The sequence below is a fragment of the Aureobasidium namibiae genome (assembly GCF_000721765.1).
Source record: "Aureobasidium namibiae CBS 147.97 unplaced genomic scaffold scaffold_6, whole genome shotgun sequence".
In the NCBI taxonomy this organism is placed as follows: domain Eukaryota; kingdom Fungi; phylum Ascomycota; class Dothideomycetes; order Dothideales; family Saccotheciaceae; genus Aureobasidium; species Aureobasidium namibiae.
In genome coordinates, this window is record NW_013581203.1 from 6,035 (window position 1) to 19,117 (window position 13,083).

A 13,083-nucleotide genomic window follows, 5' to 3' on the forward strand; every position below is an offset into this window, starting at 1 on the left:
AGCCCGACCCTGATACCGATTTTGCAGGATAGTGTAACGACTCCATGAGCTGGATCACTTCGACATTGCCGAAACGTTCTGTCGTAACCCATGTGTCGAGTCACAGGAGGACTTGGTTGTGCTAAACGTTCGACGACATCCCACCGTCGCGCGACAATCTGTCGCGGAAACACTGATCGAGATATCAAATCGCAACAAGAGAGTGATTGTTCCAATCCGACAGGTCTGCAATATTGAGCACACTCTCAATTTCCTTGACTATACTGGTGGCAAACTAAAACAATACGCTCACGGAACCTAGACTTGACCTCCTCAAACTTCAGCATGTGTCTTGACACCCATCCGCTCGAGCAGATTATGGCGGGCCCAGAGACTTCGGTATCTATGGAAAATCCCTGTTAGTATTGAATTCTCAGGCTAGGGCCAAGGTGCTTACTGTTTGCCAAAGATGTAGACTGGGATAGCTGCCAGCGTTAATGCTAGCCCAATGCCACCGAAGACACTGTAGACGACAAAAGGTCCAGCAAACGCTGTCCAGTTGTTGACGAACTCGCTGAACCTGTAGAGTACAACATTTTTGAATAGCATGATTGCAATGAAGATCTCGTTGCTCATATCCCGGTACGCATCAAGGGCATATGCTGTAGCCGCGGTGCAGATGGCGACGACTCCCACCAGCACGATGCCATGGACTGTTGCGCAAGCGTACAGGTTGATACCCTGTTCAGCCATGTATCCCCAAGCGATAACGGAGCCAATGATGGATCCGACAAACGGTCCTAAAGATAAGTATCCGACGCCTGCAGCGGTCAGATTATATGGAGGCAAAGTGAAGATCTGCGCAAGCACAAAGGCCACTGCCACGGAGAGAACGGTAGAACCCCCGACGGCAATGATGACCCAGGCGGCGGTGAAGTTTGTCCAGACAGCGAAGGATCCGAGCACCAGCTGCAACAGATTCTCGTCTGTGTACACACCAGTGAGAATAGCCAATTCCTGTCTGAATGTCTTCGGAAGGGGGACCGGCTTCGCTCTCGTGGCGGAACTTGCGCTCTTTTCCAGCTCCGTGTCGTTTCGGTGCTCGACTTCCGCAAGCTTCTCGAGATCCACATTTGCGACCTCGTCGGTATCATACCTTTTGTCTCGATTGTAAGTTGTCTCCAGACAAAACAGGATGAGAAGAATGAGTTGGAGGGCCACAAATGCCAACAGAATGTGGAACAGATACTTCCAACCAAGGTTGGATACGATCGTGACTGTGATAACACTCGAGAAATTCGAGATGCCTGCGAGTAGAAAGTTGATGATCGAAGAATACAGGCCCCGCTCATGCACGAAAAAGAGGTCGCCAATTGCGGTGATGACCAGCGACTCGTAAGCTGAGATTGCGAAGCCTTGAACCACGCGTGCAGTAAGAAGCGCATTGAGACCGTTTGATGCCGATCCAATAACAGTCCCAACAACGCCCAAGATAGAGCAGAGCATGAAGAGCGGACGCTTGCCATACTTCCTGGAGAAGGCGCAAACCAAAGGTCCGAAGGCACCAGCGACAAGCAATTGGTAACCAGAGATGACGGTGATATCACCGATCGGGACTCCAAAGTCATGCGAGATTGTCGAAAGACCAGCGTTCAGCAGTGGACCTACGGTTCCTGCGTAAAGTATGACATCGAAAGCGAGGATCGAGATGATGGAGATCTTCTTTGTATCAGACCAGTTGAGAGGATCGTTCGGATCTTCGGAAGGCTGCGGAGCAAGAACGACTCCGGCATTTCTCCCCATACCATGTCGTAGTCCACCTGTGACGCTCTCAGAATGTGCCGCCTCCTCATTGAGGATGACGGTTCCCGGAACATGAGGTAGATGCGAATCTTCAAGGATACCACCAAAGGCCATGGTTGTTATGATGAATGGGAAACTTTGGTGGAAGTCTGGGTTTGATCAGCGGCCGACCTTCTGGGATGGTTATATGGAGTCAGACTGGACCACACGTAAATCAAGCCCAGTCAACCGCAGAGTATCACTCCGCAGTCTCTCATCCGTATCCCACCCGTGCATGTGGGGTACCCCACATCGACAGTGGATCCTTTCCCGGATCTAAATCGGGTTTGCGTACGTGTGTAGACATTGAGAGGACTGTGGTGAGCCCAATCCGCGATTGTGCAGACTAGGCGCTAAAGCGAGGAGGTCCACTCCTTGACAGTCCTTATCTATCTTGTCTCGTGTTGTCAAGCTCACTGCAGTGTATATACGCTTGAAGCAGGAATGATCTTGGATAAATCAGAGACTGGTCTAGCATGTCTGCGAAAGTCTCGATCCTTAAACCATGGTGAAGGGAGCGGAAGTGGACGAAATGTAAACCGATATATGAGAGACCAGAGGATGATATCGATTGAAAGCGCGATTTTGAATCACCTAGCGGAGTTGAGATGATTCACGCCTGATTATTGACTAACAACCTCGGTCCTGTATAGTGTTGTAAAATCATATCGCAAATCATTCGCGCTTCTTAATATGACTTTCGCAAATTCCGGATATTTCTTAGCCTTCTTACACATTTTCAAGAAGGTATCGTTCTCTATAGCTGCATCTGGATCTTAGCTATGCAGTCGACCGATGTTCTCAAGCGAGATAGGGTTGACCATGGATAAGTACTTTTCCCGACGAATTCTACTATATTCATCCAGAATTGATTCGTCGGCATTGCCATCATAGATGCCGCTAAGACGGTCAGACAGACCTGCCACGTCAACGATTCCACCTGTGAGTCCTAAACCTCCGCTAGCATTTGGTCAGTATGTCAGTATAAGTCTCCCGCTATTGTGGCCAATATCCCATGCCGACTTACAAGGGGTTGCATAGGTGGGCAGCGTCAGCGGTAAGAAGAAATCTCCCAACTCGCATGCTTCTGGCCAAACGTTGATGGACCCGGTAAGGACTTATGTTGACTAGCTGGTATTGGCCAGGTGAGGGGCTACCAGGCAAGATGCGCATGGATTTCTCGGGCTGACGAGCAATGACGTCCCCGCGTGAGAGTCCGGCAAGTTCGCCATACGAAACTCTCCACAGACCATCGTTGGAAATTCTGGCAGCCATATGCCAGTGCTCAGGGTGGATGATGGAATTTGAATCCTGATAACCATACTTGTCGAAGTCGTAGTAGGTCTACACAACTTCTTGTCAATAGACGAGGTATATTGCTGAGTATATAGACACTCACATTCGTGGCGACGATCTGTTCTTCCAGAGTGTGTCCAGGGAAGTCGTCCACGCCAAAGAGCTTACGCCGCACAATGCTTCTAGCTCCATCGCATCCCACAATATAATCGGCTGTGAGACGTTTAGTCTCTTTGCATGTTTCCACTTCGACCCAAGCTTCTTCATCAGTTTGTCCAATGTCGGTAACGTTGTGACCCCACGACACTCTTGCTGTTGGCTGCTCCAAGATGTGCTTCATGACGATCTTGCTGACTTGGTTGAGCGGAAGACAGGTGACTTGGTCCAAAGTGCCGTCAAGTAAAGTACTATCTAAGCCAGCGATGACCTCTCCGTCCAGTTTGCGCCAGCAGAAATTCCGACAAATCAGTCCCTCGGCTTGGATATCATCCAGTACTCCAGCACGAGCCAGTTCATGGACAGCGGCGGTTCCATAATGGATCGCTCGTGGTTGATCGTCTAGAGTCTCTGCGGAATCAATTACGTGTGTCTGAATACCCATCTTTGCAAGGAATAGTGCCAAAAGCAATCCAGCGGGGCCAGCACCGACAATCAACACCTGGAAATATGGTTAGTCGTCGTATGAGAAGAGCTATCGTCTACAGACGGACATTCTTGAAAGACCTCCCTGGGTCAGCGGCGGTCATACTGCTGGGGGTGATCGTTGTGGTATGTAAGGTGATGGGACAAAGATGAAGAAACACTGCCAGTGGGTCACGCAGGGAACATGATGGATAATGTCGCACCTCTGTGGAGTCGTCGCAGTGAACTGACTACTGATGATCTGAGGAATCCCATTTTTGATCCACTACCTGATGACCCCCAAGTGCTGGGAAGCCATGGCGCTAGCATCGAGCGGAGTCTCAAGGTGGCTGAATGTTGTCCGGCAACCATGTGGGGTAAGATCGCGCCGAACCATTTGTGAGTCGTGACCATCGGCCTGACAATGGATCTTACAGACCTTTACAGGTCTACACGAGTGCTTCAAGGAGCGATTGCCATACTAACGACCCCACTCATGACCGCTTGAAGTTATGGCTATATCAAACAAGGTAGGTCCCAGATCTCACACAACACTCAAAAACTGAAACCGTCCATAGCTACCATGACTGCGAGCTTGTCGAATCGAAAGGAATACCAAGATATCTTCCACTGGGCAGAGACCCAGCAGGACGGGGCTATCCCATCATTCGGACTTCAAAAAGATGATCCCTATGAGGTAAGTTTGAGCAACCAGAGAATACCAACCATAACACTGACAACGCTCCACAGGATCAATCGGGGTTCAACAATAGGTCAATACTTTGCACCAATGCTAAAGACCACTCGTACTGACAAAACCAAGTTTTGCATCCGAAGCAGTGCCTGGAACCCTGCCTCAAGGGCAGAACAGTCCCAGAAATGTGCGGTTCGGGCTATATGCCGAACGGATGACGGCTTCAGCCTTCGTCGCACCTCGACACCTCAACAAGAAAGCTTGGCTTTATCGAGCCAGACCGTCGGTCGCCCATCAGGGTTTCATGAGAAGGGGCCACTCCCACGTCTGATGTCGTCAGCTAATGATCCTCTCAGGTAGGACTGCCTGACAATGAAGATACGGAAGCAAACTTCCCGCCGAGCAACCCAAGATTCCACCTTTCTCCTACACAGCTCGCATGGCTTCCGTTCGATGTACCCGACGGCGACGGGATCGACTTCGTCGCTGGACTCAAGACGATCGCTGGATCCGGCGACCCCACCCTACGAGAGGGAATCGCAACTCACATCTACGCTGCAAACTCCGACATGAAGAAGACAGCTTTTGCCAACTCTGGTGGTGACTATCTCGTATGCCCACAGCAAGGTGCTCTCGATGTCCAGACAGAATTCGGCATGCTTTGCGTTCAGCCAGGTGAGATTGTGGTCATTCAACGGGGCCAAAAATTTAAAGTCAATCTGCCTGACGGTCCTTCGCGAGGATACATTCTTGAGGTCTGGGGTGCCAACTTCGAACTTCCTGAATTGGGCCCACTCGGTGCGAATGGACTGGCCAACGCTAGAGACTTCCTGCACCCTGTGGCCGAGTATGAGATCGAGCAGGAGCCATGGACTGTCACATACAAACTTGGTGGGAAGTTATTTCGAAGCTCTCAACAGCACAGCCCCTTCGATGTTGTTGCATGGCATGAAAACTATGTTCCTTACAAAAACGATCTCACCAAGTTCGTAAATGTTGGTTCTATCTCAGTGGACCATCTTGATCCCAGTATCTTCTGCGTGCTTACTGCCCGTTCTCGGGATCCTGCTGCACCACTAGCCGACTTCCTCATCTTCTCACCTAGGTGGGACGTGGCTTCACACACATACCGTCCTCCGTATTTCCATCGAAATGTTGCATCAGAATTCATGGGACTTCTTTATGGTGACTACGGCGGTCGATCAGGTGGGTTCCAGCCTGGCGGTGCATCCTATGAGAGTGGTATGGTTCCACACGGCGTGGCTTATGAGGAGTTCAAAGCCGCAACTGAGAACGAACCTCCAGTAATGCAGATCTCCAAGGGAGCAGTCGCAATCATGTTCGAGAACTCGAGACCATTCACTATTACCGACTTCGCATGGAACACTGACAAGAAGCACGAACACGATCCCAAGATGTGGAATAATCTTGTTGGTACGTTATCTCACTTCCAAATAATCAATGTTTCCTACCGATGACCAAAAACATAGACAACTTCTCAAAGCACCAAGATGAGGTCAAGAAGTTATTGGCAAGCAAGGAGAAAGCACGAACATAGATTGGGATCCTAGTATAGGCAGCAGACATACCAGTATCATTCTTTTTCGAAGACAGGGTTATACATGGGATGATGAGTTCTGGCAGAAGTTCATGCTGTCGCAAGATGAGAGACTTAGATTAGTCTCTCACTATCGAAACGACAGAAGATACCGCGTATGCACAACTCTGCTGAGATTTAGAACGAGCAGAAGGTCATTGAGGACGGAATTCACACTGCATGTGTAGAGGCATCTATCACTCTCAGTGGGCAAGCGTTGGAGTGGTGCATTTTCCAATTCTTGCACACTGGCCAAGAGCTGGATGGAAGATTGTTAGTCCTGTACCGAGGAGGATGGCGATTGTCTCAGCAGAGTATCAACGCGACACTCTTTCGAGATGACATCAATGGTGCTTTCTCGCTATCTGGGCAGAGCAAACTAGAGATGAATGAACGATCTCGCTTTGGATCGACTCCAAACAGTCAGGTCTCTTCTGATATGGAAGCAGGAAGAGCGCGCGCGAGTGTCGTGCTCTTGCTTTGAGGTATAACACTGTATCTGTGCCGAACGCGATGCGGCTGAACAGTAGTGGTACGCTGGTACTCGATCTGTTGAATAACTTATCACTTGGCGCCTGACTTGGCGGCTTTGTCGCTCGCTTGGCGTGCCTGACTGATTGGATTCATAGATCCTCCGTTGATGTTCTTCATCCTCGGCAGGATTTTTGTATCGTTGCCAATGCTGCGGCCAAGAAGTCTGGACGGCAGGAAGAAAAAGACCCTTGGCAGCAGGTTGCCACGATCTAATCATATAAGATGCTATGGCCCCGCGGCTCTCTATCTGATCATCTAATCAATCTTTGATAGACTCTATCGTCCCCTTACGAACCTCATTTGTAACTTCGGTAGCTATGTGGGACCTTGGGGCCAAATGCTGGGCCAGCGCACCGGCTGCTGAGCATGATGGTACCCCCCATGGTCAATCATCCGATGCGCCTGACGAAAGAGGAGAAAAGACTATGCCCGTCGAAAACACTTTCTTCCACTCTGACGACAGCAGCGAGGACGGAAGTGTTCAAAATGGTGTGCGCGAAGTCGAAGCTGTTACCTCGGCATGGGATACCAAATCTTTGATCCTCGTGTTCTTCTTGTACGTGTTGATCTGTTTACACAATTTGTGCCGAAGCTGACTCTGTCCAAGCATCTACGTGATTTACACAGTCGATTCGATGCATTCTACCATGTCCACCGCATTCTCAGCTTATGTCACCAGTGATTTCTCACTGCATTCTCTCACGGCCACTACCGGTATCCTCTCGAGCATTCTCGGAGGTCTGTCACGCTTGCCTCTCTCTAAAATCATCGACGTATGGGGTCGTCGTGAAGGTTTCGCCGTCATGGCATGCTTCTTGACTGTTGGTCTCGTCATGATGGCGGGTTGCAACAACGTCGAAACCTATGCTGCGGCTCAAGTCTTTTACTGGATAGGTTACACTGGTATTCAGTATATCGTGGCAGTCATGATCGCAGATGCTACCAGCCTGCGCAACCGTGGAATTGTGTATGGTATCGTCTCGACGCCCTACCTCTTCACCACATTCGCTGCCGGTCCTGCTGCGACAAACTTCATCAACGGCCCAGGCTGGCGATGGGGCTTTGGTACCTTTGCCATCGTCACACCTGTCATGTGCTTGCCTGTGTTGCTGATCTTCACCTTGAACAAGCGAAAGGCGAAGAAACTTGGTACATACACCAAAAGACCAGATAGCGGCCGCACTATGATGCAGTCCATCAAGCACTACGCCATCGAGCTTGACGTCCTCGGCCTGCTCCTGATTTGCGGTGGTCTTGCCCTCTTTTTGCTTCCCTTCAGCTTGTACTCTTACCAAGCCAAGCAATGGCGATCACCGATGATCATCTGTATGTTGGTCTTTGGTATCATCACTCTCATCCTGTTTGGAGTCTACGAGAAGTTCTTCGCTCCCAAGAGCTTCTTGCCCATCGCCCTACTGTCCAATCGCACGGTCCTTGGGTCATCAATCTATGGTGCATTGGCCTTTGTCAGCTTTTACATCTGGAACAGCTTCTTCTACTCTTTCTTGATCGTCGTCAACGACCTTTCGATCTCGAAGGCTGTCCTCATCCGCAACATTTACACACTTGGATCCTGCTCCTGGGCTATCATCGTAGGTCTCCTCATCAGATTTTCAGGTCGCTACAAGTGGCTTGCTCTTTACTTTGGTGTCCCTCTGAGCGTTCTCGGCGTCGGTTTGATGGTCGCCTTCCGTCAACCAGATGTTAACATTGGCTTCATCGTCATGTGTCAAGTGTTCATTGCTCTGGGTGGCGGAACAACCGTCATCTGCCAGCAGATCGCCGTCATGGCCGCCGTCACCCATCAAGAAGTCGCGGTTGCCCTTGCCATCCAGTACGCATTCACTAGCATTGGAGGAGCAATCGGTAGCTCCATCGCAGCCGCAATCTGGACCGGCGTTTATCCTGCCAGGCTCCAGGCTTATCTTCCGCCAGAGTCTCAAGCCAACTTTACTCAAATTTACGGCAGCATCGTCGTCCAATCTTCGTACGCAGTCGGCAGTCCGACTAGGGATGCGATTGCAAGATCCTACGGTGAGGCTCAGCGTTACATGCTGATCGCAGCTACCTGCTTCCTTGCTGTTGGTATCTTCGCAGTCATGGTCTGGCACGACATCAACGTCAAGAAGAACAAGCAGACCAAGGGTCGTGTCTTCTAGGTTCTGCCGCAATATCCGTGCAAGGCTGACTGTACGTCATCGGAAACTGACATGGCTTGTTCTTGGTCAAGCAGACCGTGAACACGACTGCCTCAAATGTTGGACGACCAATAAATGCGAAGAACGTCAAGACGACAGAGGCGGATGATATGTGATGATTGTCAGATCTTTCTATAAAAAGTTTACAATCAATCTGTTTGCTCATAAAGTTCCCTTACATACGAGCTTGATGTATCCTCCCAGGGCTAATATTCAGACTTCCTCCTGCTGATCAGAACCTCAAGACCTTCCTGCTTGTTGAACCAACAGTTCTTGGTGGTCCAGGCTCTGTCAGGATGCTTCAAGCTGATATCATACCTCTGTACAACCAGAGGCACGATCTTGTGTATTTCGCTAAGAGAGATCTGCGTAAAGGTTTAGCAAGCGAATTTCCGAGGTTTGGCGTGAGGGACAGGATGTTCTCACATTTTTGCCGATGCAAGTCCTAGTTCCACCACCAAATACAAGATTGTATCTGTCCAAAATCTCACCACCACTTTCTAGCCATCTTTGGGGACGGAACTCGTCTGCATCAGGTCCGTACACAGATTTGCTGCGTCCGATCACAGCAGCGTTCATACCGACCTTCCAACCAGGCGGGATCACAGTGCCAGCAAGCTCAAGTCCTGAGTCACCGACGAGCCGGGGCATGGTAAGTGCCACACTCGGATGGAGACGCATTGCTTCCTTGATGGTCGACGTCAGCAGTGGAAGCTTTGATGCTTCGGCGAAACGTGGCGGATTAGAGAGGCGACCCTCACTAGCAGCAGTGTCCAGTTCATCGCGCAAGTCTTGTAAAACATGAGGATGCTTGAGCAGATGATGGAAGACAGTCCTCAAGCCAATGGCCGTCGTGTTGGCTCCGGCGAACCTGAAAATTGGTCAGTGACGGCAGCGAAGCGAGTTGAAAGCAACTTACAGGGCACTGTAAGCCTCTAGCTTGACTTCGCCAACACCAAAATCTACCTTGTCGCCCTTGGATCTCGAGATCTCAAGCAGATGACGCAGTAGATCGTGCCTGCCTGTCCCCTCATCTTCGAGGCGCCCGTCAACACTCAAACGCGCGGCTTCCTCGATATGCTTGATCGCTTTCGTGGCTTCCTTCGTAGCTGGATTGATAGCAGCAGATCCATGAGTTATGCGCTGTACTATAGGAGAGGCGACCGCAGCTTGGCAGAGGACAGGAACCAGTGTTTCCAGTGCTCCGATGTATGACTTGTGATCTTCTGCTTCTGACATGAAACCGAAGGCTTTCCCAAAGAAGAGCTCTCCGATAACATCAAAGGCATACCAGTGCAACCATTGCCCGAGGTTAACCACTGTGCCTGAAGTCGCAAATTTGTCCAGCCGTTGGATCAACATGGCACCACAATCGTCGCTATACGGTTCGAGGGTGAGGATGGTGGACATGCTGTAGATATTATTGACGATACGTCTGCGACTACTGTGAAGCTTTTCGTCCGTATTGACGAAGTGGTCCGGGTATTTGGACAAGTTATTCGACCCCCACACTGGGTCAAAGTGCGTCTTGCTCAATGGTGCTTGTGTGCGATAAATCTTCCGAATGGCTTCCGGGTCGGCACATGCCACTTCATCGGGTGCGATCCCGACCAGGGGTCCGTATCGTTCGTAGAGCCTTCGTTGCACTACCTCCATATCCCCTTGACGAATGCGATGTACCATCCATAGTCGGGAGACAGAGGCCCAAGAGGGGCCAGGTATGTGTTTAAGGGGATGGAAGAGTCTAACATAGGCTGTCCATACCAAGCTATAGCCAAGGACAAGCAGTCCGAGGATCTCGAGGGTCAAGACGAATTGTATTGTGAAAAGAGATGACAGTGTCGATTCTGCACCGCTGTGACAAACTCAGTGCGACGGAGATGGTGAAGCTCGTTTTCTAGAATGATTGCCTACACACAGACATACGTAACGGCCGAAGGACGCGGCGTTCTTACCCCTCACAGCATTGACAAGAGGGTGATCGACATTCGGCCTTTGGCGACCTGGCATATCCCAGGTCAGCAACCAGTTTCGCCATCGGCTCCCGATGTTGGATACCGTCCATCTTTGACTCGGTACCGTTTTCAGCTCCACTTGTGTCATCATCCCATATGCAACTGCTTGAGAAGCGCATACCGTGATTTGCGTTGAGTGAAGCGACATGTCTCGAGCGATGTGGGGTATGTTCTTGACTCGCTCCCAAAGCAACATGATCAAACCTGTGCTTAGCTGTGGAGGTCCCGATATTGACCAAGTGCTGTTCCTCTCCGGCATCTTCTTGCCAATGCGGCAATCACCTTGCAACTGAGTTCGGAAACGATGATACTCGTCGTGCACAGTGGATGCGCAGATGGCAACACCAGAGCAGCTCCTGCCTCTGGTTCCGAACCATGGATCAAGGATCATCTCGGAGCTGAAGGCCGCGCGAAACGCGTCGCACGCATCTGCTTGCTTCAGAAATGAGTACATTTGCGGGAGGCAGATTCGCGCCCGTGAGTACCCTCTCCACCAGCAAGCTATCATGCGTCCACTCGATCGCGTTCAATGATAGATTACGAAGGTATTGCTGACATATCCATGGCAACTGCCCTTCTGTGACTGGGAGTGCCGGAATCAAAGCTTTGCTACCCAAAAACATGGCAACGAGCAGAGCAAGGTTGCTCAACATGAGCCACGAACCTTGCGTGAGACCATGACTGTAATGGTCCAAAGGGGATTCGACTCCCATTGGCTCTGCCAGCCGTCCATAGAGTCCGTACATCTCGGACATGTCGTGACACGTAGGGAATGTCCAGCTCGCCTGGCTGAAATCCAAGAGAGATCCAGCTCTACTTCTGTTGCCAAGACAAAAAGGAACCGATGCGCAGATACCGTCGACCAGCCACTGGATGCGACTCATGATTCCATGCACGCTACTATGACCAGGAATCGACTCACAAAACTCAGGCCAGCTTCTTTCTCGTTCGCGAATCAGCTTAAGAGCTGTCGTCGCGAGAGTCAGGCGATAACTGCGCAAGTCGTTCAACCTCCTAGCCGCATTGATTGAGGTGTACACATGGCAAGATCCTTGGAAGGCTTGAATTGGCGGGAAGATGATACTCGGGGGCGTCCAGTTGAACGGGCCCCAGAACCTAGATACATTTCCTTGCCACAAAACAAGGCATTCGTCGAGTTTGTGCATGTCATCCAAGAGCGAGTACACCTCCTCGAATGACAAGCCAAGACCGATGCGTTCTTGCAGCGCAGATGCTCGGAACTGCATATCAGCGACTTGAATGCCTAGATCGTCCAGATATCTGATAGGATCCACTGTAGTCGCTCCGATAATTGATCTCCAGTAGCGAACCTCCGGGTGTACTGTACGCTGCTCGCGAATGGCCTTCGTAACCTCGAGGTGGATTAAGCAGCCAACAAACTCGCTAGCGATGGCTGACCAAGTTGAAGGATCGCCAAAGTCTTTGACCAAAGCAAGCGCACCAAGATGATGCACAATTGTACTTTTCTTGGAAAATAACAAAGACTCGACGGCAGAGTGGTATTGTAATAATAATGTGGTCAGTAGAGTAAGATCAGAATGTCTCGAGTCTTTCTTCTGAAGATCCTGAGACAAACTCTTTATAGCCTGACCTAAGACTCCGGGAACACGTTTGGTCAAGCTTTGGTCCATACGCCATTTCGAGAACACTGTCAGAGCCACAGCAGAAATCGACATGCCAGCTGGAGAGGTCCTTGAGGAAGACACTGCAGGCATGACGTGGCCGAATAATCCAGGAGTAGGTCCTCCATTTGGTTTTTTGTCGAGAATATAGTTTCGGACGAAAAATGCGATCGCTTGCGTCTCCAGGTCATCATGCAGGGCATACTTCGGCGTGGTTGGTGGCTTGGGTGTGATCTGTTTCTCAGAAGATTTGGCGCGTGCCGCGACAGCCTGACTTGAGTCCACAAACCTGATCTTGGGTTTTGCGACAGGCTTGGACCATTCGCAATACTCTACTGCCAAGACACATCTCGCGCAGGAAGGTTTAGCTCGGTCGCATTTGATTCTTCGTCGTTTGCATGTCAAGCATGCACGAGGTCGGGCGTCGTCAGCCATTGTGCGTCAGCCAAAATTGAACGGCGACAAGCGACTTATCGAGCAGTAGACTATGTAAGTCTACCGCCACGAGATCCCACCACTCATAACCGATGGTCCTCAGAAAATGCGACAGAACAAAAGATAGGAGAGGCGTTAGTACAGCTTTATATCACCCCTTTGTCTCGTGTAAACAAAGCTATAGAGCTTGCAGATGCGCGAGGGAACGCTTCTTGAACTTTGTCGCGTC

At 50.5% G+C, this 13,083-nt stretch overlaps 6 protein-coding genes across 6 annotated transcripts; 2 read left to right on the plus strand and 4 right to left on the minus strand.

The window, feature by feature from the left end:
- Positions 1-312: 312 nt before the first annotated feature.
- M436DRAFT_43453 (serine/threonine kinase 16) lies at positions 313-1,896 on the minus strand (the record flags this gene model as incomplete). The annotated part of the gene is made up of 2 exons (XM_013572940.1): positions 313-382; positions 437-1,896. 2 exons carry the CDS (start codon positions 1,894-1,896, stop codon positions 313-315), a joined length of 1,530 nt encoding a protein of 509 aa, XP_013428394.1.
- A 701-nt stretch (positions 1,897-2,597) lies between these two features.
- On the minus strand, positions 2,598-3,718 carry M436DRAFT_62583 (FAD/NAD(P)-binding domain-containing protein; the record flags this gene model as incomplete). Its single annotated transcript, XM_013573159.1, has 3 exons — positions 2,598-2,781; positions 2,849-3,165; positions 3,221-3,718. 3 exons carry the CDS (start codon positions 3,716-3,718, stop codon positions 2,598-2,600), a joined length of 999 nt encoding a protein of 332 aa, XP_013428613.1.
- Positions 3,719-4,321: 603 nt separating this feature from the next.
- M436DRAFT_44155 (putative homogentisate 1,2-dioxygenase) lies at positions 4,322-5,990 on the plus strand (the record flags this gene model as incomplete). Its single annotated transcript, XM_013573086.1, has 5 exons — positions 4,322-4,435; positions 4,489-4,511; positions 4,562-4,757; positions 4,789-5,866; positions 5,923-5,990. The coding sequence occupies 5 exons, from the start codon at positions 4,322-4,324 to the stop codon at positions 5,988-5,990; spliced, it is 1,479 nt and encodes a 492-aa protein (XP_013428540.1).
- Positions 5,991-6,880: 890 nt separating this feature from the next.
- M436DRAFT_62585 (MFS general substrate transporter) lies at positions 6,881-8,722 on the plus strand (the record flags this gene model as incomplete). Its single annotated transcript, XM_013573160.1, has 2 exons — positions 6,881-7,119; positions 7,171-8,722. 2 exons carry the CDS (start codon positions 6,881-6,883, stop codon positions 8,720-8,722), a joined length of 1,791 nt encoding a protein of 596 aa, XP_013428614.1.
- A 245-nt stretch (positions 8,723-8,967) lies between these two features.
- M436DRAFT_43726 (cytochrome P450 oxidoreductase) lies at positions 8,968-10,573 on the minus strand (the record flags this gene model as incomplete). Its single annotated transcript, XM_013572995.1, has 3 exons — positions 8,968-9,126; positions 9,188-9,632; positions 9,681-10,573. Coding segments are annotated over 3 exons (1,497 nt in total), but the record flags the coding sequence as incomplete, so codon positions are not given.
- A 583-nt stretch (positions 10,574-11,156) lies between these two features.
- M436DRAFT_43791 (uncharacterized protein) lies at positions 11,157-12,854 on the minus strand (the record flags this gene model as incomplete). Its single annotated transcript, XM_013573003.1, has 1 exon — positions 11,157-12,854. One exon carries the CDS (start codon positions 12,852-12,854, stop codon positions 11,157-11,159), a length of 1,698 nt encoding a protein of 565 aa, XP_013428457.1.
- Between the last annotated feature and the right edge of the window lie 229 nt (positions 12,855-13,083).